This window comes from Rhinatrema bivittatum, chromosome 7 (assembly GCF_901001135.1).
Source record: "Rhinatrema bivittatum chromosome 7, aRhiBiv1.1, whole genome shotgun sequence".
In the NCBI taxonomy this organism is placed as follows: domain Eukaryota; kingdom Metazoa; phylum Chordata; class Amphibia; order Gymnophiona; family Rhinatrematidae; genus Rhinatrema; species Rhinatrema bivittatum.
In genome coordinates this window covers 125,948,338-125,974,767 of record NC_042621.1, presented here as the reverse complement: position 1 = coordinate 125,974,767, position 26,430 = coordinate 125,948,338, and the positions used below count along the sequence as shown (strand labels likewise).

The window sequence follows — 26,430 nt, the reverse complement described above, 5'->3', positions numbered from 1 at the left end:
GGAGCGCACTGTTAGCCGGCATTTGGACGCGCGTTTTCGACGTGCTAGCTTTAAGTCTGAGGTCCCGAAAGTTTAAAAAAGTAGAAAAAAAAATTTGAAATAGGTCCGCAAGTCGCAGGTTGAAAACCGGATGCTCAATTTTGCCGGTGTCCGGTTTCCGAACCCATAGCTGTCAGCGGGCTCGAGAACCGACGCCGGCAAAATTGAGCGTCAGCTGTCAAACCCGCTGACAGCCGCTGCTCCTGTCCGAAAAGAGGCGCTAGGGACGCGCTAGTGTCCCTAGCGCCTCTTTTTACCGCCGGGCCTAATTTAAATAAATTTACTGAATCGCGCGCACAGGAGAGTGGCCTGTGTGCACGCCGAGAGAGCGAGCGCTCGCCCGCTCTCCCGCGTTTTTTACTGTATCAGCCCAAATGTTATTTAAACAAAAATACTTTCTTTCTTCAGCCTTGCAGTGACATCTGAAGAAGCCACCTGTGTGGACCCACAAACTCATGTACCAGGTGTTGCATAACCTTTGCCTCACTGGATTATCCCACTGATATAATTTTTGTACTGTTTTGTAGGCCATTCAATTTGGAATTTAACAGTGCCTTACATATCTCTTAAATTTATTATTTATGGCCAGAATGTATGAAAGTAAAAAACTGCATCGGATTGATCATATTAATTGTGTTGCATTTTGTGAGGCACGTGATGCTGGAGCAACCTTTATTTCAAAAAAAGTGGACTGCTGAAAAATTAGATCAAAGTGAAAGTTGGGTTCAGAGGACGACGTGCAGATACTCATTCCTATTAATGATTCCATTACAAATGCAATGAAGATCTGGAACTCTGCTCTATCTGAGATAAACTACTCTCCGATAATTTCCTTGCACTTAATACTAACAAAACAGAACTACTCATTCTTTCTCCTCCTAACAACCCCTCACGCAGTCTCTCCCCCACCCCCCCACTGCCCTCCTACCCTACAAGTCCGCAACCTTGGAATTATGATAGATAACCAATTTAACCTCAAAAAATTCATTTCGGCCACTATAAAAAGCGGATTCTTCAAACTCCACACCTTGAAGAGAATCAAACCTCTTCTTCACTCCTCTGACTTCCGCACAGTACTGCAAGCTATGATCCTGTCCAAACTTGATTATTGCAATGCTATCCTCCTAGGCTTACCAAAAAGTACTCTACAACCGCTACAGTTATTACAAAATGCTGCTGCACGCATCCTTACCAATACTCACCGTCATGACCACATCACTCCCGTCCTCCAATCATTACACTGGCTCCCTGTAACCTCCAGGATAGTATATAAAGTACTCACGCTCATACACAAAGCCATTCATAACCATGACATGCAATGGTTCCCAGAACATCTCCTGCTTCACACTCCGACCAGACCCACAAGAACGCCTCACCAGGCCAAACTCCAGACTCCCTCTCCTAAGCTCATGAAACACACCACCTTTAGAGAGCGATCATTCATCATTGCAGGCACTGCCCACTGGAATAAAATGCCTTCCCAACTACGCCAGGAACCTTGCCACAAAAAATTCAAGCACAAACTAGCGTACCCGGACTAACGAATTGACTCCCTCCAAACATGTGACATGACCTCCCGACTGACTCTTGCCCTTTCTACTTACTCTCCCCTCCTTCCACCCACTGTGAATATACTCCCCCTTCCCCTCCCCTATTACTTTCCCCTGCTAATTATTCTGATTGCATTGATGAACGCCCTTGTAAAAACTAACATGTACATATGTATATAATTCACGTATTATCTACTCCTGTCCTTGTTTACCCCCTCCCTGTTAAAAAATGTTATTATTGTAAAGCTTGTTGCTCAGTTATGTTACATTGTGAACCGAGGTGATGTTTTGCAAACGTGCCTCGGTATATAAAAAACCCGTAAATAAATAGGGCAAGACTGTTATGGAAATTTGGTGACAATCGACTGCTAAAATTGTCTCAAGAAAGCCAAAAAATTATTGAAAATTCCAGCAGCAAGCAGAAAAAAGTCATTACCCCATTTGTTTTAAAGCCGATTTGCAAGCTAACAGTAGGCACACCAACTATTAATTACAGTTGGTGTGCCCACTGTTAAATATCTACAGTACCTGAATGTAATCCACTTTGAAGTGCTGAAAAAAGAGCAAAAGTTGAATATAAGTCTGAATAAATATTTAATTCTGTTCTGAATGCTAATGGTATAACTGCATATTTCTATCAGATTTCTGGTTGCTGCTACAATGGGGGAGGCAAAGATCATGCAACATCCGGTACAACAATATCTTTACATTATTTGACAATGGTTCAATAAAAGATGTTACCCATTTACTAAGCCTCAAACTTTTCTTCAGGACCAATAAAGTTACTGGACGTGCACTACGTACAAATATATATATATATATATATATATATATACACACACAATCTAATCTGGGGGTTCTCTTTCACTTGGGTGTGTTCTTTTCTGTATTTCTTTCTATTTTACTCTCTTTTGCTCATTTTGCGTGGGGTGCTATTTGATTTACTTTATGTTTTCGTCTACCCCTCTCTCTCCCTCACCTCTTTTCCATTCTCTCCAGCCTTTTCCCTGGCATCCCCTACCACATTATCACCGCACTTCTTTTGAAAAAGCCATAACTTTGTTTAACATTGTTTTAGCCAAATAATAAGCCAGGGCAGGGATTACACTCTACCAAAAGCAAGTGGGTAAAGAATACATTTTTGTTCTAAGCAGGATGGGGTCTTAATCCCAATGCGCACGAATACAGCACTGCAATGCTTAGTTCTGCACTTGCAAAACTGATGCCTAAACTATGCATCCTGGGTATTGTGCGTTTCCTGCACTATCAGAAAGGGTCAGTAAGAGCACATGGACTCCCCTCACCTACTCTTATACTGCTCCTTGCAGGACCGAGGTACAGCACAACACTTTACTCAACCACCTCAGATACCCACTCACAACAAAACAAATCTTGCATTTAGGCATAACATGGACTTTACACCAACAGAGCCAAAACAAAATCTTAGTACTTTTATTGGGTCGATTAAATGTAAGATATCATTTTTTCTTTCTGATCTGTATTTTACATTCTCAACGTGAAAGGTTTCAAATCAGGCAGCTCCTTCCCTTAGCTGCTCCCACCATTACAGAACAAAATAAGCCGGCACTGATCACATGCATGAAACATGGTATTAAAATTGTTCTCAAGGGGAAATCTGTCAAATGTGGCCATGACACAAACAGTTTTAAAGAAGCCCAATACACACAGGAGACTGAAGAATAAAATCAACCTAAGTCAGAAAAGAAACTATATATAGAGAGAAAATGTTGAGATTACTTACCTGATAATCTCCTTTTCCTTAGTGTAGACAGATGGACTCAGAACAAATGGGTATAGTATGCTCGTGCTAGCAGTTGGAGACGGATCTGAAGTCTGCACGGGTATATATACCCCCACAGGAAGCGTAGCAACTTAGTAATCTTCCTTGCAAAAGCTGTTATGGATGTGTGTACTGACGCTCAGTGAAATAGTGAAACAGGATTCCCCTGACCGATTGATAGTAGCTGGAGACCGCCAGCATTCCCAACCGGAAAGCGTTGACACCTGGTAGAGTGTATGCTCTTATGGAAACAGATGACATGGCTTACCTTGAATCGGTGAAACCCATGTACACAGGCAGCTGGGCGGGATGCTGAGTCCATCTGTCTACACTAAGGAAAAGGAGATTATCAGGTAAGTAAATCTCAACATTTCCTGCGTGTAGCCAGATGGACTCAGAACGAATGGGATGTACAAAAGCTTTACTCCCAGCCTGGGCGGGAGGCTGCCTGAGGACCATGTAGGACCGCCCTCGCAAATGCTGTGTCCTCCCTGGCCTGGACATCCAGACGGTAGAACCTGGAGAACGTATGGAGGGAGGACCACGTCGCCGCTTTACAGATTTCCGCAGGTGACAGCATCCTGGATTCTGCCCAAGATGCCGCTTGTGCTCTGGTAGAATGAGCCTTGACTTGTAGAGGCGGAGACTTCCCGGCCTCCACGTAAGCTGCTCTGATAACTTCTTTAATCCAGCGGGCGATGGTGGGCCGAGAGGCCGCTTCCCCTTGTCTTTTCCCGCTGTGCAGGACGAACAGATGGTCTGTCTTTCGTACTTCTTGTGTCATTTCCAGATATCTGGGCAGCAATCTGCCTATGTCGAGATGGCGTAGCAAACGCCCTTCTTCAGATTTCTTCAACCCCGCCGTGGTAGGCAAGGACATAGTTTGGTTAAGGTGAAATTGTGAGACCACTTTAGGTAAAAAGGAGGGAACCGTGCGAAGATGGATAGCCTCTGGAGTGATTCTGAGAAAGGGATCACGGCAGAACAGTGCTTGTCGCTCTGAGACGCGGCGTGCTGAACACACCGCCAATAAGAACACCATCTTCAAGGTTAGAGAACGGAGAGACAGGCCCCAAAGGGGTCTGAAGGTGGATCCCGCGAGGAAATTCAAAACAAGGTTGAGGTTCCACAAAGGCACTGGCCACTTCAGTGGCGGACGAATGTGCTTAACTCCTTTCAGGAAGCGAGACACATCTGGATGCGTGGCAATGGTCTTGCCATCCCTCCTGGGACCATAGCAAGACAGTGCAGCCACCTGAACTTTGATGGAGCTGAGGGAGAGACCCTTCTGAAGCCCATCTTGCAGGAAATCCAGAACAATAGGGATTGTGGTCGCATGTGGATTGGTGCCATGAGTGTCGCACCATGCTTCAAATACTCTCCAGATCCTTACGTAGGTGAGGGAAGTGGAAAACTTGCGGGCTCGGAGGAGTGTATCTATCACGGGCTCCGAGTAACCTCTTTTCTTCAGTCTAGCCCTCTCAATGGCCAGACCGTAAGAGAGAATTGAGCTGGATCCTCGTGGAGGATGGGACCTTGACGTAGAAGGTCCCGGCGAGGAGGCAGGGGAAGGGGCTCCCCTGCCAGTAGTTTTCTCATGTCCGCGTACCAGGGTCTTCTTGGCCAGTCTGGTGCCACTAGAAGAACTAGGCCCCGGTGTCTCTGAATCTTGTGGATGATGGCGCCCAGCAGAGGCCACGGAGGAAATGCATATAGCAGAGTCCCTGGAGACCATGGCTGAACCAGGGCATCGATTCCGTGTGAGAACGGGTCGCGTTTGCGGCTGAAGTATCTGGGTACTTGAGCATTGGACTTGTCCGCTAGTAAGTCCATGTCCGGAATCCCCCAGTAATCCACAATCATCTGGAAGGCTGTGGGTGACAGCTGCCACTCTCCCGGATCTAGGCTTTCTCTGCTGAGGAAGTCCGCCGCGGTGTCCTTCCCGGCAATGTGGATGGCTGAGATGTCCTGAAGATTCGCCTCTGCCCAAGCCATCAGCGGGGCTATCTCCAGAGATACCTGTTGGCTTCTGGTTCCGCCCTGACGGTTGACGTATGCCACCGTGGTGGCATTGTCGGACATCACTCTGACTGCTCTGTTCTTCAGTCTGTGAGCAAATCGTAGGCATGCCAATCGGACTGCCCGGGCCTCTAGACTGTTCATGTTCCACGCTGACTCTTCTCTGTTCCACCGCCCTTGTGCGGTGAGTTCTTCGCAGTGTGCTCCCCAGCCGCTCAGGCTGGCATCTGTGGTGAGCAGAGTCCACGTGGGTGAGGACATCTTTGACCCCCTGCTCATGTGGCTGGACTGCAACCACCACCGTAACTGGGTCCGTACTCTGGTTGGCAGAGGAAGGTGCATGGAATAGTTCCGAAAGCGGGGGCTCCAGCGAGAGAGCAGGGAGTGTTGTAACGGTCCACTTCCAGGGTGGATGCCATGAGGCCGAGAACTTGCAGATAATCCCAAGCTATGGGCCGACTGGCTCCCATCAAGTACCGGATACGCGTCTGAAGTTTTAACCTTCTCTTGGTAGTGAGACTGACTGTGTCTGCCTGGGTGTCGAACTGTACTCCCAGTTATTCCAGCGACTGGGAAGGCTGTAGGCAACTCTTGCTGAGGTTGATTACCCAGCCCAAGCTTTCCAGAAAGGCAATCACTCTGTCGGTTGTCCGATGGTTCTCCTCTCGAGACTTCGCCCTGATCAGCCAGTCGTCTAGGTAGGGATGGACCAGGATTCCTTCCCGTCGGAGTGCCACTGCTACCACTACGACCACCTTGGTGAAGGTCCGCGGTGACTTGGCCAACCCGAAGGGCAGAGCCCGGAATTGGAAGTGGCGTCCTAGAACCTTGAAGCGTAGGTAGCGCTGATGATCCGGATGGATCGGGATATGCAGGTAGGCTTCCGACAAGTCTAAGGCCGTGAGGAATTCTCCTGGCTGTATTGCGGTCTTGACGGAGAGCAGAGTTTCCATGCGAAACCTCGGGACCCTTAAGTATCGATTGACTGACTTGAGGTCCAGTACGGGCCGAAAGGTGCCCCCTTTCTTGGGTACCATGAAATAAATGGAATAGTGTCCAGAATTCTCTTCCCATGCAGGTACTGGGATGATGGCTTTCAAGGACAGGAGCCTCACCAAGGTAGCTTCCAATGCTGCCTTCTTGTGTATGGGACATGAAGATTCCACAAACTTGTCCGGAGGGAGATGATGAAAGTCCAGATAATATCCCTCTCAGATGATGGCGAGGACCCACTGGTCCGACGTAATCTCGACCCATCTGGGGTAGAAGAGGGTTAACCTGCCCCCTATGGCTCCATCCCCCAGATGAATCGGCGGATTCTCATTGTGAGGCGCAGCCGGGACCTGAGCCCGGGCCAGCTCCCCTCTTGCGCTGCTTGGTCCGAAAGGACTGATTCCGGGCCTGAGGACGAGGCGCCTGGTAGCGACTCCTGTAGGGAGTGAAGCGCTGGGAGCTTCTACCCCTGGAGGGCCTTGGAAAGTCACGCTGGTTCCTTCTGAACCGGTCTTCCGGCAGTCGCGGTACTGGAGAGGCGCCCCATGTGCTGGGCAGTCTATCCAGGTCACTACCAAACAGGAAAGATCCCTTAAAGGGCAATCTGGTGAGGCGTGACTTCGAAGGAGCATCAGCTGACCATTTCCGGATCCAGAGCTGCCTCCTGGTGGCTACGGAGGATGAGATCCCCTTGGCTGTTGTCCAAACTAGGTCTGATGCAGCATCTGTAAGGAACGAGAGAGCTGACTCCATGTCTGCTGCTGGAGCATTGTTCCTGACCTGTGACAAACAGGAATGCGTCACCACTGTGCAGCAAGTTGTGATCCGCAAGGATAGAGCTGCCACCTCAAAAGTCTGTTTCAGAATGGCGTCCAGTCGCCGGTCATGAGGCTCCTTGAGGGCCGCCCCCCCTTCAACTGGAATGGTAGTGCGCTTGACCACAGCGCTAACCAAGGCGTCCACCTGAGGGCACGCCAGCAGCTCCTGGATAGCCGGTGCCAGGGGGTACATGCTTGTCAGGGCCCGACCCCCTTTGAATGAGGCCACTGGTGCAGCCCATTCTAAATCTATCAGTTGTTGTGCCGCTTGCAAGAATGGAAAATGGCGGGCTGTAGGACGAAGACCTTCCAGCAGGGGGTTCTGCGCGGAGGGTACCATAGCGCTGGGACCTGTAATATCCAACTCCACCAGGCACTGAGACACCAGGTCGGAGAGATCCTCTTTAGGGAAGAACCGCCTCATGGTTCTATATGGCTCAATCCCTGAGGGAAGTTCCCCCTCGTCCGGGAGTTTGGACTCGTCCGGTGAAACATCCGGGTCCGACTGATCCGGACTGTCTGGAGGCGGAAGGTCCGGCACACGATAAGGGCGTGAGGGTCCCGGAACAGGATCCTCTGGAGCTGCAACCGCAGCAGCCGCCACAGCCGCAGCCGGAACCGCAGGAACAGCAGGAACAGCAGGGCCTGGACGGGAAGCTGTTTGCATCTGTACAAAGGCATGAATCCCCTTAAAGAGATCCACCCAGGAAATGGAGGCGGTCTCTAATCGCCGGGGTACGAGATCCCCCGGGATTCCAGGTTGGTCGAGACTGCCCGCTAAGTCCGGGGTAGCCCCTGGGGAACTGTCAGCGAATCGTGGCTGAGACTGGTCCTGGCCCGAGGGTCCCCCAGCCTCCTCACATTGGGCACATAGGGAGTCTGGCTCTTCACTGTGCTTGGCTCTTCACTGTGCTTGGCTTTAATGCCGGAGGCAGAAGGTGCCCCTGCTGAAGATGCTGAGGCGTTCTGTTCCATTGAAAAATATGCGCTGAAAAGCGGCAGCAATATACACTTAATATAACAGGCACTTAATAAGAATAATATGCGGAAGCAATATACGCTTAATCTAACAGGCGTTCAATACAACAGGCGCACAATAATATGCAGCAGCTATATACGCTTAATACAACAGGCGCTCAATAATATGCGGCAGCTATATACGCTTAATACAATGGGCGCTCAATAATATGCGGCAGCAATATACGCCCAATGATATCCAATATGCTCTCAGCAATAGGCGGCTAGCAATATACACTCAATGACATGCAATATGCTCTCAGCAGTATGCAGCTAGCAATATACGCTCAATGATATGCCATATGCTCTCAGCAATATGCGGCTTAGCAATGTACGCTGAACAATATGCAATGTGCTCTCAGCAATATGCGGCTTAGCAATATACGCTCAATGATATGCAATATGCTCTCAGCAATATGCGGCTTAGTCATAGACCTGCGCCTATCATGGGCGCTCAATACCTGAGTAAGGCCAACAAAATGGCGCCCTTCCACGGCGTGCCGCCTACGGGCCACGCCGCCGATCCTCGTTCCTCAGAGACCAAAGAGTAAGAGATGTACGCCTTACCTGATCCTCGGCGCTTCCCGGCTGGAACCCGGGCGGTCTCCGGCTGCGGGGGGAGAGGGCAAGTACCTTCACCGCCGCGCTTTGAGGAAATGCACCCGCTGCCTCGTCCACGCCGGGACCGAGGCGCCTCGTTTGCCCCGCCCGAGCCTCGCCCGGGGGCTACGTCTCTGCCGCGATTCGGCCACCGGACCGAGGACTTAGACCTCCGGGGGATCACGGAAATCTCCCCGGGAAACTCAACTGGGGGAGGGACCTTAGGGTATCACCGCAGGAGTGCGGGGCTCGATGGTGCTGTAGAAGTTTAGTAAAAAGAAAGTAGAAAATAGATTTGGAAACACGCTCAGCGAGCGTGCAGGCTCTCCAAACTGCTTTGGAGACGGAAATTACTAAGTTGCTACGCTTCCTGTGGGGGTATATATACCCGTGCTGACGTCAGATCCGTCTCCAACTGCTAGCACGAGCATACTATACCCATCTGTTCTGAGTCCATCTGGCTACACGACAGGAAAACATACATAAGTTTTCCATTGCATAGAGGATTTCATTTTCACTTCTGTTGACTGGCAAAATCAGAAGTTAATTATGGGAACCTCTCCAGTCTGGGGTGAACGTTGAGTAAAACTTTTAATAGGCAACCATGAGGCACTGTGTGTAAACAGACGTGGCTCTTCTGATTTGACTAGAATCTATCAGGGTGCTTTGAGATGTCATCAACCATCGTGAAAGCAGCAGCTTGTGATGTCACTACACAGTAACTTACCACTTTGCATCGGTATTATCGCACAGCGTGGTAAGTATACCGCGCTGTGCGATAAACCCTACTTTTCTCATCGAGAGAGAGACTGATTATCTACAAGGCCCTCGTAGTACTTAAGTATTTAAATCTCTATAGGAGGGCCGCCTAATAGGTCGAGGTGAGGCGTTAGTGGTGGTTTTGGGTTTAGGGCCCAGTTTCACATTTAGAGTGAGACGTACTAACAGCACAGCACATCTTGGTGAAGATCTGACATCATTTGGAGTGAGGAAAGTCTATCAAAGATGAAATTTTGTACTATGCTCTCTCACTCTAGGGTGTACTGTGCTGTTCGTACATCTCACTCTACATGTGAAACTGGCCCCTAAACCCAAAACCACCACTAACACCTCACCTTGACCTATTAGGCGGCCCTCCTATAGAGATTTAAATAGGTGCACACGGTGAGGCCCTCCCCAGAGGCTCTCTCTCTATTCCACTCCTCTCCATCTCCAAGCCCAGAAATGGCCAAAACGCAATTCAAACATTTTTTGCAAATTGCGTTATGGCCATTTCGGGCATATCGCACAGCTTAAAGCCAGGGAAAATGGTGTCGTTATTTCTAACGTTAAGATCATGCAATAGCATGCATTATGCTATCGCCAATGCGATATGTCCCCTAATTTATCTCATTCCTGCCCACCCAAAAAGTTCCTGAAGGAAAAGTCCATAACGCATTAATAGCCAGGTAGACTGAAGAAAGCTATTGCTATCCTTGGGAGTGAGTAACAGGAATTAGATTTACTTTATAGGATCTGCCAGATACTTGCAAACTGGATTGACCACTGCTGGAGGATGCTGGGCTCGATGAACCTTAATCTGAGCCAGCATGGGATATCATGTGCTAGGGTCTACATGAACCTAGTTGCAGAGTAAACCACTGTCTTAATCCCTGATCAGGGACTATCACTGCGGTGGGTGGCAAGACAAGAGGGAGAAGAGAATTAACTTTTCCTTCCCCCTCAAGTTAGAAGTGAATGAGGGCTCCTGGTCCTATAGCCTCGAAGATGCCAGCTCCAATTGACCTGGAAGCTCAAGAGAGCAGAATGAAAGTTCTGGGTCAAGAAAACAAAACAACTCTACATGCCAATGAAACTCTTCCTCCAACTACCTTACCTCTCCTCGCTCCCTCTCTGCTGTATGTCCCGAAGTTTTGCCACAAACTCTCCAAACTTCATCTCTTCCCTCCTTGACTTGGGCTTAAAATTCTTGAAGTTGACCATTTTCTTCTCATCGTAGTACAGGAACTTGTGGTTGTTAGCACTATAGACAGAGAAGTCCCCATTGCCAATATTCTCCTGAAGGTAGTCCAGGTCCCACTTCAAGGCTGGGTACACCAGGCTTGTGTCTGTCAGCACCACAGGTTCCTGGTTCACATGACAAAATAGCAGAGGGTTAAAAGGAAGTTGAAGATATTCTCTCATTTCTATTACTGCCAACTGACATGAAGAGGGTCAACAAACTCTTCACTTCTATCACAAACTATTTATTACCTAGGCACTTTCCCCCACAAAATCTCAGATCTGTTCTTAAGGGTTTAACACGGTTTCACCGTAGGATCTCATTATCATCTAATAATAAGCTCTGTCAGATGTTTTTGCTTATTAATATGAATACACAGTTCACTTGCTGTAAGAATGTTCAGTGTTCATATGAACATAAAATCATTCTCAGAAAATATAACTTAACAGAGGATTTTCCTTCAAGCTCTTATTCATCTCAGAGTATTGCCAAATCTAGTTTCTGGACCAGTGCAATTTCTAGCTCATCTGATCAGACTTGTCATTTAAGAATCTAATGAGTATTAGCTATAAATGGAGAAATTACTTACCTGATAATTTTGTTTTCCTTAGTGGAGACAGATGGACTCAGGACCAGTGGGTTATGCGCCCCTGTCAGCAGATGGAGACAGAGCAAGCTGTCACAGTATATATAGCCCTGCAGTGACCCAGCCTGTCAGTATTCTCTTCAAAAGCAACTGTGGACAGACTAGCAAAAAACTTGATTAAAAACAGTCAACCATTACTGTACTTAACAAGAAATACCGAGTTCAAGCAAGGAACGTATGTACCTCAATCTAGGGACTGGATGAATACTTACCAGTAATCCCCTGGAACACGCAGGTCCCACAGGACGACTACTGACACAACCTTCAGCAGCCAAAGGCGGGAAGCTGAGTACATCTGTCTACACTAAGGAAAATGAAATTATCAGGTAAGTAATTTCTCCATTTCCTAGCCTGTAGACAGATGGATTAGGACCAGTGGGATGTACCAAAGCTACTCCCAAACAGGGTGGGAGGCTGCCTGCGGTCCAGTCAACACTGCATATGCAAAGGCTGCATCCTCCCTGGTCTGCACATTCAGACGATAAAACATGGAAAAAGATGCAAGGATGACAACGTTGCAGCTCAGGAGATATCGACGGGAGACAACAATCTAACCTCTGCCCATGACACTGCCTGAGCCCTAACCTGAGTAGGCAATGGCTTTTCAGCATCCACATACGTGGCCATGACCACCTCCTTAATCCAGTAAGCTACTGTTGCCCACGAAGCTGGTTTGTCCTTATGTTCTTCCTCCCACCATGGAGGACCAACAGGTGATCCGTCTTCCGGAAAGGTTTAGAAAACTCCAGATATCTCACGACAAGTCTCTTGACATCCAAGGGACGCAGGAGGCGATACTCTTCCGCATCCCTGCCCTTATCCAGGGACAGCAAGGAAATGGACTAATTCAAATGAAATTCCAAGACCACCTTAGGCAAGAAGGATGGAACAGTACGCAGCTGCAATGCCCCTGGAGTCACCCGAAGGAATTGCTACCGGCAAGACAAGGCCTGCAGCTCGGAAATTTGATGCGCAGGAACACTGTCTTCAAAGTCAATAACCGTAAGGAAACGCTACGCAGCGGTCAGAACATAGAGCCCGCCAAGAAATCCAGCACCAAATTAAGACTCCACAATGGCACCAGTAACCTCAAGGGAGGCCGAAGATGCTTCACTCCCTTCAAAAAACAGGCCACATCAGGATGAAACAATAAGGAATCACCATTCACCAGGCCTCTAAAACAGGCAAGAGCCGCAACCTGTACCTTCAAGGAATTAAGGGCTAATCCTATATTCAATCCATCCTGCAAAAAGTCCAGAATGAGCAGGAGAATACCACACTCCTCGCACCAGCCCTCAAACACTCTCCAAACCCACACACAGGCTAAGGAAGTGGAGAACTTTCGAGCATGGAGTAAGGTGACAATCACCGCAAAAGAATATCCACGCTTCAACAGGCTGGCCCTCTCAAGGCCCAAACTGGAAGACAGAACAGATTCAGATCCTCATGAAGAACCAGTCCCTGCTGCAACAGATCTATGTGCGGCGGAAGACGAAGGGGGTCTCCACAAGCAGTCTACGCAGATCTGCAAATCACAGATGCCTGGGCCAGTCTGGTGCCACCAGGAGTACCAGCCCCCTGTGGTCTTCGATCTTGCGAATTATCCTGCCCAACAAGGGCCACGGACGAAATGCATAAAGCAACCTGTCTTCCAGCCAGACCTGTACTAGAGCATCTATGCCCAGGGACCATGGATCTCTCCTGCGACTGAAGAATCGAGGAGCCTTAGCACTGTGAGAAGTCGCCAGCAAGTCTAGGAATGGAATGCCCCAGTGATCCACTATCAGCTGAAACGCCTCAGCTGACAACACCCATTCTCTTGGGTCCAGATTTTCCCTGCTGAGAAAGTCTGCTCTTACGTTGTCTTTTCCTGCAATGTGAGAGTCAGAGATCATCTGTAGATGTCCTTCCGCCCATTCCATAAGCTGGTCTATTTCCTGCGACACTTGTCAGCTCTTGGTTCCTCCCTGGCGATCTATGTAGGCCACAGTCGTCATATTCGCCGACATCACGCAGACCACTTGACCCCACAGCCTGTGGCTAAACTACAAGCATTCCAACTGGACTGCCTGGGCTTCCAGGCGATTGATGTTCCAGAGGGATCTTCAGCATTCCAACGTCCCTGGGCCATCAGCTCCTGACAGTGAGCCCCCCAACCCTGGAGAATCGCATCTGTCATGAGTACCAACCAGATCAGGGAGGACAAGGAAACTCCCTTTCTCAAATGAGTCTCCTGCAACCACTACTAGAGGCGAGAAGAGATTTCTATCAGCAAGTAAAGCTGAATCGAATAATCCTGAGACTGCGGGTTCTGACGAGTCAGCAGTGAGCGCTGAAGAGGATGTATCTGTGCCCTCGCCCAAGGCAACCCTTCCAGGGTTGTCGCCCTCAAACCGAGCACCTGTAGATAGGACCACAATGTGGGGCATATAGTGTTCACCAACTGACGCACCTGAGGCATCAATTTCTGAATCCTAACTTCCAGCAGGAAAAAACTTTGCGCTATCCCATGTCAAACCGAGCACCCAGATACTCCAACGACGGAGATGGCTGAAGACTGCTCTTGGCCAGGTTCACCAACCAACCAAGCTCCTGCAACAAGTTGACCACCTTGTGTGTAACCAGGCAGCTATCTTCCTGAGGCTTGGCTCATACCAGCCAGTCGTCCAAGTATGGGTGCACCAGGATCCCTTCTGTTCTCAACACTACCACTACTACCACCATAACCTTGGAAAACGTTCTGGGGGTGGTGGCTAGACCAAAAGGCAGCGCCTGAAACATATAATGGCACTCCAAGATCAATCAATTCCTGAATAGCATCCATAACAGGGAAAAAACAAGAGGCTTTATGTAAGGAAACCAAAATTGAACATAACAGCACGCCATAGTGGGTCAGACCAAGGGTCCATCAAGCCCAGCATCCTGTTTCCAACAGTGGCCAATCTAGGCCATAAGAATCTGGCAAGTACCCAAAAACTAAGTCTATTCCTTGTTACCGTTGCTAGTAATAGCAGTGGCTATTTTCTAAGTCAACTTAATAGCAGGTAATGGACTTCTCCTCCAAGAACTTATCCAATCCTTTTTTAAACACAGCTATACTAACTGCACTAACTACATCTTCTGGCAACAAATTCCAGAGTTTAATTGTGCGTTGAGTAAAAAAGAACTTTCTCTGATTAGTTTTAAATTTGCCACATGCTAACTTCATGGAGTGCCCTCTAGTCTTTCTATTATCTGAAAGAGTAAATAACCGATTCACCGATTCTTCTTTGGCTCCAACAAGGAATCCATACCAGGAACACCCAGCATCTTCAAGGTCTGGGAAATCAGGCTAGGCAGCTCATCTCTACAAAAGAATCATAACACAGTCAGACACAGTTCCAGTACCGGAGGGATTTCCCCATCTTCAAGGGAATCAGGATTTGCCTCATCATCAATGCCATCCGGATTCCTCTCAGGAATACCTGCAGCGAATTAAGGTGCGCCCCGGCACTTAACTATAGGACTGGAAAAGGGAGGGGCCACTGGCTAAGCGTCCAACTTGACAGGATTGGGCGAAGCGGAGGACTGCGCCTGAAGAAAGGCTTGTAAACCCTGAAATAACTCCACCTAGGAAAAGGTAGCTGGATCCAGGCCAAACCCAGAGGGAACTGGAGCAGGGCCCACTGAACTGCCATCGCCAACTGAGGAGCCAATCTAGGGAGTACCAATGTCTGGCGTACCTCCAGACAGAGCCAAAACCAGACCATTGTCAGGATGGGAGGATCCAGGCTTAGCGAAGTCAGAGGAAGACAACTCTCCCTGAGCATCCAAACAGTGCTGACACAATAGAGGACAAATCAGGCTGAGAAACCCAAATATGACAGGCAACACAGAGAGAAAGGCGCTTAGGTTTCTTGTTCACCATCTTCACTATCAATGCACAGGCGACAGTAAATGTGCGTCCAAACGGCTTGCGTTTAAAAAATGTATGTGCACAAAAATTAGGTGCCTCAAAAGTAAGCACCGCAAAACACACACACACAACTTGTGTGCCAAAGCCTGAACACACTACCGCGCCCAAAACTGAGCACACAACGCATGCGCAGAGCCAACTCTCTGCACACACAGATGTCCTGCAGAGTGCAGTACAGCACGCACAAAAGCATGCAAACAGGCCACTACGACCTACCACATGGCACACAGGCAAAAGGCCTAACTGCGGGACTAGCCCTACTGGGGCCGCTCAACCTGCCAAGCTGCTCAGGTCACCTAGCCCCCATGGGAGCAGGACCGGACGTTGGAATGGCATGTCCAGCACAGAGACTGGAAGAAGTCCTACAAACCCCTCTGTCTCAAGGTAAAATTCCCCCCACCTTTTTTTTTTTTTTAACCTTACCTGAGCTCAACCCTTATTGGCTGATATGGAGATGGTCTCTGCCGTCACCGCTGTGCTCAGCCTTCTGCACCTGCTGCCTTTAAGCTGTACAATCAGTCTTTCAATCAGCCAAGACCACGCCAGGAAACCCAGCTACCGGACCAAGGCACACATCTGAGGGACCACGGAAATCACCTCAGGAATTCTCAACTGGGGGAAGGTCTATCTGGTATCACCACAGGAAAGCGGGGCTTTTCCTTCTTAAATTTAAAATTCTCCTTCCAAAATCTGAAACAATCCCCATAGGGAGATGCACCTCCACCATCTGCCAGAGACGGAGAATACTAGCAGGCTGGGGTCTCTGCAGGAGTATATATACACTGTGACATCAGCTTGCTCCGTTCTCCATCTGCTAGCAGGGGAGCATAACCCACTGGGGTCCTGAGTCCATCTGTCTACACGCTAGGTGACTATCAGCAGCATGGCCTGTCCACTGGAAGCTGGACTGAAACCATCAGCTCACTTTATGTAAGCTAAAGGAAGGCCACCACATGGAAACAAATTCTGACCACTACCAAGGAAGGGACGATTTGAATCTGTAATCAGGGGACAAAAGGGTCTATGTAAACATGTACTCGCACAGATATCTAATTTCTCCTCTCATCCCTCTTATTTGTGTCCTCACTTCTTGATGCTTAATCCTTTTAAGGCTTAAGTTTATTTTTCTGGCCTTTGCTAAGGCTCCTCATCTTCCTCCAGGTTTCCTCTATATCCACTCTCATTTGATTCCACAAAAAGCCTTGGTGTCACCGTTTCATCCTCCTCCCTTAACATCTACAAACATTTGCTTCTTTGATCACTTTCATCACCAGCTTGGATTTTGCCGCAACAGCCCTCCCCCCATAGGTCTCCTGGACACGGCCTTGCTCCCACTTCAACAAAACTCCACTGCCGATTTTCGCTGCTACCTCACACACGGTTCTGTCATTCTCACACTGTCCTCTCTCCACAGACTTCCTATTAAATACCATGCAACGTTAACTATAATCAGGGCCCTTCATTTTCAGTTTCAACTGATTCTCACCCTAATTCCAAAAGCACAGCTGCAGGTCCACAATGCTTTCCAGCATCTCCTCCCCTAGAAAAGGACATGCACTGCACTGGACCCAGACTGTTCATGAGGCAAAGAAAGTGCGGAAACATCATGCAACATGCATGCTGCAGCCATGACCACACATTAACAGCAAGACGAAAAGGGAAGCTGCTGGTGAAGGGAAACCGGTTCCATCATTTAAGCTGCACCGGAGGAGGGAGAGCAGAGCTGCTGCTGCTGCTGCTGCCAGGGAGGGAGACCAGTGGAAGCAGTGGAGCTGCACTGGAGGGAATCCCAGAGTTTCTTTTGGGAAGAAAGGCAAAAGCTGCCACCGGAGCCACCGTTGAGAGGGGAGGCACAGGGAACTGTGTCCTTCTGGAAGGAGGGGTGAAGGGGGCCCTGGGAGGCATCATGAAAAAAAAAAAAAAAAGGGAGATGCAGAAGGGAGAGGTAAGACAAGAAGAGGCGATGCTGAGGGGAAAGGGAAAATGCTGGGAAGGGAGGTGCTGGAGAGGAAGGGGGAAACGTGGAAAGAGACACTGAAGAGAGGAAGGGTTGAAAGGTATGTGGCCCTCTTCACAAAAAAGTGTGTGAATCCCTGCTATAGGATCTTAGCTTGCTTAATATTTTCTTTTTACTGTCCTGACTTCCACCCCCCCAAAATAAATTATTATATTTATCTGGAAAAGTCCTTTTCGCCACTGACATTCTCCCATTTTCATGCTTGCTGTAATAAATGCGGAATATAAAAGCGGTATATAAATAAACAATAAACAAAACAAATGGTTATTTTGTTCCAGGAAAAAGAAATGAAAATGAAGGTCGCTAGGACCTAGAAATGAATTCACTGCTTTGATCCCAACCACCTTTCCTTTCTTTTTCTAATAGAATCTTATTATCTTCATTCCCAAAGACATAATCTCCTACAGAGTAAGTTACTTCTCACTTCAGGGTCCTACACTTTGATGCAAGCTTTCCTCTGATATCCAAGATCTTACCTCTGTCTTTCCATGATAAACTGAAGACATTTTTTTTTTTTTAAAACAATTTACCTCTCTCTCTCTGTAGCTGGGAAGTTTGCACTTTCCTTGTAATTGCTTCACATGTATAGCTCTTTATTCATGGTTTACTGTAACAAGTCCAGTTGGACATTCAGCTAGCAATATAACATAGTAATGATGGCAGAAAAAGACCACATGGTCCATCCAGTCTGCCCAGTAAGCTTCTTATGGTAGTAACTGCTGCTCCATGCAGGATGCCCCCAAAGCCTTACATTAAGGGTAGCAAATGTCAAACCCATAACAAAATTACTGCTAGCAACATTTTTACAGAGTAAGCAGCCTTCCTGATAATTCATCCAATGCTGCTTGAGCCTGCTGTGCTTTTAAAAACTTACAAGATCACAAAAAAATGGCAAATATATAAAGAATATATCACACACTCTAATACAACATATCATATATAGTGACATAAATTCATTAGAAAACTTTTTATTGTATACAAAACATCTTATCAAAAATCTTCAAAAAACATTTAATTACTATTCATGATTGGATACATAAGAGTAAATAACAAATATTCACCATAAAAGCACATTCATACACTCAAGCAAACTATTTAAAAAAATGCTCTTTTTAGAAAATCTATATAATACATTTGTTCCACTCCCTCTTTACACCACTGTATTGTATTTCTTCTGTAGTTCAAATTTACAAATTCATACTCCCAACATGTTTCGCCATGCAACTGGCTTCTCCAGGGGAGCATAATACACAGATCTTCAAAAGTTTCCTCCACGGTATCACCCAAATGTATCCACACTCAATTTTCACAGTATCTTACTCTGGCCACATACAGACAAACCAAATTTATAGGCCCCACAGTTTCACCTTTATCTCTTTTATAATCGTCAAAGCGCTCATCCCGACACTCCCATTTTTCAGAGTCCACATCTTCAAAATACCTTTACTGTTGACTTTCATCAATGACGCTCAAAAAGCAACTTTCCCGAACACTCAGCGCTCTCGCACAGCTGTTTTCTGTATGAATTTGTTAATTTGAACTACGGAAGAAATACAATACAATGGTGTAGAGAGGGAGTGGAACAACTGTATTATATAGATTTTCTAAAAAGAAAAATTTTTTTAATAGTTTGCTTGAGTGTATGAATGTGCTTTTATAGTGAATATTTATTTACTCTATGTATCCAACGATGAATAGTAATTAAATGTTTTTTGAAGATTTTTGATAAAATGTTTTGTATACAACAATAAAAATTGTTCTAATGAATTTATGTTACTATATATGATATGGTGCTTTTAAACTTGGCCGTAGAAGCAGTCCTGTGCTTTTTTCCCTGTCTACATATCAATATCCTAGACGTAAAAGTCAGGGCCCAGTGTTTGTTGCTGTCTGAATCCAACCCCCTCCCACAGCAGAGAGCAATGCTGCAGTTGCATCAAAATCACGAATGCTACCCCTGCCGGTAGCAGCTGCCACTCCATGCTGGTTACCCCCTCTCCCATGCACCCTTTTCTTCATTTCCAACTTTAGCCTTTAGGGATCCACAGTGTTTATCCCATGTCTTTTTGAATTTGTTTACTGTTTTTGTCTTCACCACTTCCATGAAGAAATATTTTCTGACGTTGGTTCTAAGTTGTCCCCCTGAAGTTTCATATTGTGACCTCTAGTTCTACTATTTGGTTGCCTCTGGAAAACTTTTGAGGAACATGCATCATTAAAACTATTCAGGTATCTGAAAGTCTGTATCATCTCTCTCCTGCACCTCCTCTCTTTCAGGCTATACATATTCAGATCCTTCAGCATCTCTTCATAAGTCTTCCAGTACAGACCCCTGACCATTTTGGTCACCCTTCTCTGGACTGTCTCCATCCAGATATGGTCTCCAGAACTGAATGCAGTACTCCAGGTGAGGCCTCACCAAGGACCTGTACAAGGGCATTATCACCTCTTTTTTCTTACTGGTTACTCCTCTCTCTATGCAGGACAGCATACGTCTGGCTTCAGCTATTGCCTTGTCATGTTGCTTTGCTGCATTCAGATCATCAGATACCATCATTCCAAGGTTCCTCCCCCAGTCTGTGCACATTAGTCTTTCATCCCCCATCACATACAGCTCTTTTGGATTACTGCATCCCAGATGCATAACTCTGCACTTCTTGGCACTGAATCCCAGCTGCCAAGTCTTTGACCACTCTTCAAGCTTTCTTAAATCACTTTTCATTCTCTCTACGCCTTCAGACGTCTCCACTCTGTTGCAGATCTTAATATTATCTGAAAATAGACAAACTAACTTCTATCCATTCTGCAATGTCGCTCACAAAGATATTGAACAGAACCAGTCCCAACACCAATCCCTGTGGCACTCCATTTAAAACCGCTCTCTCTTCAGAGTATGTTCCATTTACCATTACACGCTGTTTCCTGTCAGTAACCAGTTTGTACTCCAGTCTACCACCTTGGCACTGAGTCCCAAACTTCTCATTTTATTCACAAGCCTCCTATGTGGGACTGTATCAATAGCTTTGCTGAAATTCAAGTAAATCACATCTAGCAATCATCCTCGATCCAATTCTCTAGCCACCCAATCAAAAAAATCAATCAGATTTGTCTGACAGGACCTTCCCCTGGTGAATTCATGCTGCCTCGTGTCCAGATTGGAGATATTTCACTATCCTTTCCTTCAGCAGTGTCTCCATTAATTTTCCCACCACTGAGGTGAGATTACCGTATTTTTCGCACTATAAGACGCACCTGACCATAGGACGCACCTAGGATTTGGAGGAGGAAAATTAAGAAAAAATTCTGTCCCCATAATGAGCTCTATCCGGAGCTCCCCCTGGTGGCTGTCCATGGGATATTTTTTTGGTTTTGTTTTTTTATAGTAAGGCAGAGAACATCCACACAGGTACTTGCTGGTTTTCTCTCCCTCACAATCATACATAGGCTCTTTCACACTCACTAGTTCTCTCCCCCACTCAACTCACTGGCTCTCCCTCACGTATGCACATACCCACAGACAATCACTCTCTCCCTCATACGCACAGCTCTCTCACACCAGTTATTTTAAACTTTCATGACTGCTCCAAAGTTCTTACTCTGGACTGCAAGAGAAGTCCTCCGACGACAGAGCCCGAGCTCCCCGCCGGTCCCGGGGTGCATCTCACTGTAAGAGAAGTCTTCCGACGACAGAGCCCGAGCTCCCCGCGGGTCCCGGGGTGCATCTTACTGCAAGATCGGCGTGGGCAGGTCAGTCATCATCTGTTTGAACCGCATGGGCTACGGAGGCCCTTCCAGTTCAAACAGCTCCCTGCCGGTCTGCTGTTCCCAGGGTGCATCCCACTGCGAAGGCCGGCGCGGCACAGGTCAAACGCCAGCTGTCCGAACTGGAGGGGCCTCTGGAGCCCACGCAATTCAAACAGCTGATGTCTGACCTGCGCCGCGCCGACCCTCGCAGCAAGATGCACCCCGGGAACAGCAGACCGGCAGGGAGCTCAAGTTCCGCCGGCAGAATACGACACACCCGCGTCACCATGCTGATTGGGAGGAGTTCGGAGGGGGCGGGGAATGGCGCGCGAGAGGGAGAAACACTACATTCGCTCCATAAGACGCACCCACATTTTCCCCCCATTTTTGGGGGGAAAAAAGTGCGTCTTATGGAGCGAAAAAATAACTGGCCTGCAGTTTCCAGCCTCCTCTCTGCTACCACTCTTATGATGCAGGACCACCACAGCTCTTCTCCAGTCACACGGCACCACTTCCATTTCCGGGGATCTATTGAACAGGTCTTTCAGCGGACCTGCCAGCACAGCTCTGAGCTCCCTCAGTATCCTGGGATGTACCTCATCCGGCCCCATGACCTTGTCCACTTTCCGTTTTCCTCGCCCTTCCCATACATTTTCTTCTGCAAACGGAGTTTCATCTATCCCACCCCCATCTTCGGTCTTTCTCCAGACATTTTAATTATTTCAATACAATTAGCGTGTATCATTACACAATTTATTATTGCTATAGTTGCACAGTTTACACCATCTGTTTAATTTTACATTGCACATACATGGTTCAGGAGATTGCTTTGCTCTCTTTCACTATAAGACACCATATAAAATGTTATTAACAGTCCACCCCAAATGTATTCTTCTTAATATGCGACCTTTACACAGCAAGACAGATGAGCAGTAAAGATTTCATATCCCAAAAAAAAAAAAAAAGTTCAGCTGTGTGCTACTGTGGTATAAGATCCCACCCTCCCACACACTTCAGGGCTCTGCTAAATGCAGATCGCCTGCTGAAACACTGTACAAACAACATCCTCCCACATACAGAGAGATGTTGCTTTATCATGGCAGCCTCTGATAACTGTACATCTACTTACAACGTATCTACCGATTTCAGCAACTTTTTCACCGCATCTAACACCACTTCTCCCTCCTTAAAACCAGTCAAAAGCAGCATTCAAAGTAGCCTTGGTCCTACCCCCATCTCATGCATTTCTTATGGGAAAGTTAACTCTGCTCCCTCCTGTACCATCTCCTCCCCCCAAATTGCTCACCAGCTTTGAATAGTGGAGAAGCCCGATGCTCCCGAAGGACCTACCTCAACACAAACGTTTTGATGGAGCTAGTTGCAGTCATTTCAAAGCTCTAAGGGGACCCAAACAGAGACAGTCACTTACCATCCGAAAGGCCTCTTTTTGAATAGTACAGAGGCTAAAATATACCCATGAAGCCAGTACAAGAGCAACAATAACAATGTGCATTTATACACAAGCCATCTTTCATCCAAAATGGTTCGAAAAATTTAAAAAAAAATTTCACAGTGACAATAGGTCAAAAATACACACATTTCTGGGATAGGTCTGACCACCAGTTTGAGTCTGTTCCACATGATCATTTCCAAAGAGAGAAAAGAAGGATCAATATTGTTACCCTATATTTAGGAAAACAAACCCAAGAATATTGGATGTCTTTCCTCAAATCCACAGTGTCAGCAGGAAAGTGGGGCTGGATCTCACAAGTGCTAAAGATCTCCAGACATACTGCTCAATTCCTCCTTGCTGGATCAGACCGCCAATGCTCACATTACCTCTTTTACTTCTAATAATTCACATTGTGACAATAGTGATAATTGTCTGTTTAAGCGTTTGGTAAAACCTCACTGAAGTACTGTGTACACTTCTGGACACCTCACCTTCAAAAGGATATAAACTGAATAGAGTCGGTCTTGGGGACAGTTACCACAATGGTCAATTGTCTTCATCATAAAACATATGGGGGACACATTTAAAAATCTAAATATATATATCCCGGAGAAAAACAGGGAGAAATAATAAAGATATTTAAATACCTCCAAGGAACAAATGTATAGGAGGTGGACCACCTTCAACAAAAAGGAGGCTCTGCAAGGAAGGGTCATGGGATGAAAGTAACAGAAGGTAGAATCAAAAGTAATCTAAGAAATATTTCTTTACAAAAAGGATGGTGGATGACGCATGGCACAGCCTCTGCATGGAGGTGGTTTAAATGAGGAATGTTATCATAATAAAATAAAATATGGGACTAGCACAGAGGATCTCTAAAGGTACGATGAGACTATAAAGCTAAGCAGGAGATGTGGATGGGCAGGCTGGATGAGCCATATGGTCTTTATCCTCATTCATTTTCTGTGTTTCTAAATAATACCATTATCTTGCTATGGCAAAAAGACTGATTTACTTGCAAGAAGAAAGTGGTATGGCAAAAATGCCTAAACAAATATGACTGAATGAGTGCTGTGTGACTTGTCCCAAAAAGTCAAGTCCCTCCTGTTTCGCCATTGGTAAAGTAAAATGGATAACATGCCAAGAGGGCCCAAAGATCTCTCCATACAACCTAATTGCCAACAAGAGAGGACTGCAGCTAGGAGCTACTCAGAAGGGAAAGTGGGGCTGAAAGATAGGGGAAATGCATGCTTAGTCTTCCACAGGTCTGGGCTCTACCCAACATTATTTCCTCTTTTTTTTTTAGCTAATTAGATGGCTCACCATGATCCTCCTTGTCTATCTTCCATTCTATTTTTTTTAGTTAATTAGGTGGCTCACCATGATCCTCCTTGTCTATCTTCCATTCTAGTAGTCCAAAGTCTTGTGTATTCTTATTTGCACACAGTTCAGTTTTATTTTTTTTTTCCTGTAGTCTGGTCAAATCATTAAATTGCTTTTTAGAGTTGCTGCCCAGTGCACTGCAGCTTTGTTTGCATTTTATTTTTAGATTAATTTCGTTCCTTTAGCATGAGTCAACCTAGGCTATTAGGAATCTTGTAGGCTTGCCCTTAGTCATCCTTACTGTCAAAAAGAAAGTAAACACTTCCTGGTGCTCCAGAAACAAGCACTTAGAAAATGGTTTTGAGATAGTGTGAGTGCAGGACACTACAGGCAAGAAGACATTGCAAGCTACGAAACCACCAGTAGCTACCAATGTAGTTAAGATGAAAAATATATTTGGGGCATTAATTCTTCACCGCTTATTCTTAAAATAAGCAGATTGGAATCTATCTACCCCTTGGTATCCTGTCAGGTACTTATGACCTGGATTGGCAATTGTTGGAAACAGGATACTGGGCTTGATGGACCTTTGGTCTGACCCAGTAGGCAAGTCTTATGTTCTTCAACCCCTAGTTACACATTTGTGACAAAAGGTTTAAAGGCGCTGGGATTAAGGTCCGGTCTAGAGGTTCCCACCGCCTGGGAAAGAGACCCAGCGCAAATGCGCAACTACAAGCCCCGGTTCCCACACCTCCACCCACTTTTGGTGTTTCTTTGGATCAATGTTGAGTTTAGCTGAAGGTCTGTGTGGAGGACTTGGCGCAATCTCGAAAGCGGAAGTGTTTTGGCCCACATATAAGAGAGGCCATCAACTGCGGCGCCCCCAAAACCTCCCTCCTAATTGTCCGTTGTGTCCCTTCCTCCTCCAGCACCTGCTACCCGGGCTTCCTTCTGGTTTCCCATCCCAACCTTCCGGTCTCGTCCTTGGATCCAGCACACGTGCTACGGACTGCGGCTATCTCCGTCTGCGGGAAGATGGGACGGGAGCTTCGCACCCCACCTCCGGACTGCATCTCACCTCGCTCAGAATCAGGGCCTCGGCTTGCGGGTCTCCGTGCTGCAGGCGCTGGATGGGGCGGGTCGGGAACGGGTAACGGCGGAGCTGCGTCTCGGTCCAGCCGGGGCTGTGGGGCTCGAGCTCCGGGCTCTCCCCGGCTTCCGCCATGGCTGGGCCGCTAAACCGGCGACCGATAGACCGCAACGAAAACTAGAGCCAGCCGCCCCGCCGCAGGAGCGGCAGCAGCACCCGCGCACTGCCCCGCCGGCGCCGGCAAGCAAGCGCGCGCGCGCACACACTGACTGGCCGCCAAACCAGGGAACACCACAGCGGCACCCGGCGGCGGGGAGGGGAAGCGCAGCGCTGAGCTCCAAGCCGCTCCCAGCACACGGGGCGCCAGGCGGACGTGCACGTAGCCAGAGTGGTCGCTGACATCTGTCCCATGATCTGGGTTTGATTACTCGTCGTCTTTCCAAACCCAAAGTGAGTTACAGTTCAGGGACATTGGGTAGTTCCCTGTATATTCTAAGGACCCGATGTCAAGAATCCAGAGGACTGTAGCCGTCCCCAGTTTTGGTGGTTTATCCTAGACTTAGGGGTGCTACGGGTCCGGGTTCAGATCCGGACGGGGTGGAAGACTTCTCTTCTGGCCTGTCCTAGGGCCCTGGCGCTGTCTATTACTAAACTCCGTGACCAGGGCATACAATATGACACAGTTACAAGGAGATGCCAGACAGTGAAAAATAAAAGCAGGGAAGCCAAAACCAGCACAACAAGGAAAAACCAGGAATCACAAAAGGGTCCACCCGTTCCCTATTAAGTCCACACGGGAAACACTCAAAGAAAACACTGGCGTACGTAGTTGGTGTTCAAATAAAATATAGTCTTTACTGTAACTTAAAAGAAGAGGATGCAGGTCAAGATGACAAAAATAAGAATGAACATACATCCAATGATCAATAAAAAAATAAATGGTTTCTGTTAGGGTATGTGGGCCCTGGGCCGAGGTGATAGATGGTACCACTCACTGGGAGGAGCCCCGTGAGTCTCGCCATCGGAAGCGAGGTCTCAGCTGTGAGATGCGCAGAACAGGTGCTGGAGAGAGAGGTGAGAGGCAGAGGAAGCTAGAGAGAGTGACCCCTGGTGGTGGAGTCACTGAACGTCAGCACAGGGGCTGACGTGAGAACTAACTTGAGAGTCCTTGAAACTTTATTAGAGAAGCAGAGTGACACTGCCCGCGGGTCTGTGAAGTGGGGTATACCCACGGTGAAGTCCTCTGTAGTGAAGATACGGCAATGGTCCGCAGAGCGGGATACACTGGTGAGGTTCCTCAGTAGCAATGGTATGGCAAGGTCCACAGAGCAGGGTACACCGATGAGGGTTCCTCAGTAGTAAT

At 47.4% G+C, this 26,430-nt stretch overlaps 1 protein-coding gene across 1 annotated transcript in view; it reads right to left on the bottom strand.

The window, feature by feature from the left end:
• HIF1AN (hypoxia inducible factor 1 subunit alpha inhibitor) overlaps positions 1-25,326 on the bottom strand; it is a 77,080-nt gene extending 51,754 nt beyond the window's left edge. The window contains exons 1-2 of the mRNA XM_029609080.1: positions 25,056-25,326; positions 10,714-10,964 (exon numbers count right to left, since the gene is read on the bottom strand). Of these exons, the coding sequence (XP_029464940.1) occupies positions 10,714-10,964; positions 25,056-25,202 (398 nt within the window). The 5' untranslated portion in view covers positions 25,203-25,326. The remainder of the gene's footprint in view (positions 1-10,713; positions 10,965-25,055) is intronic.
• Between the last annotated feature and the right edge of the window lie 1,104 nt (positions 25,327-26,430).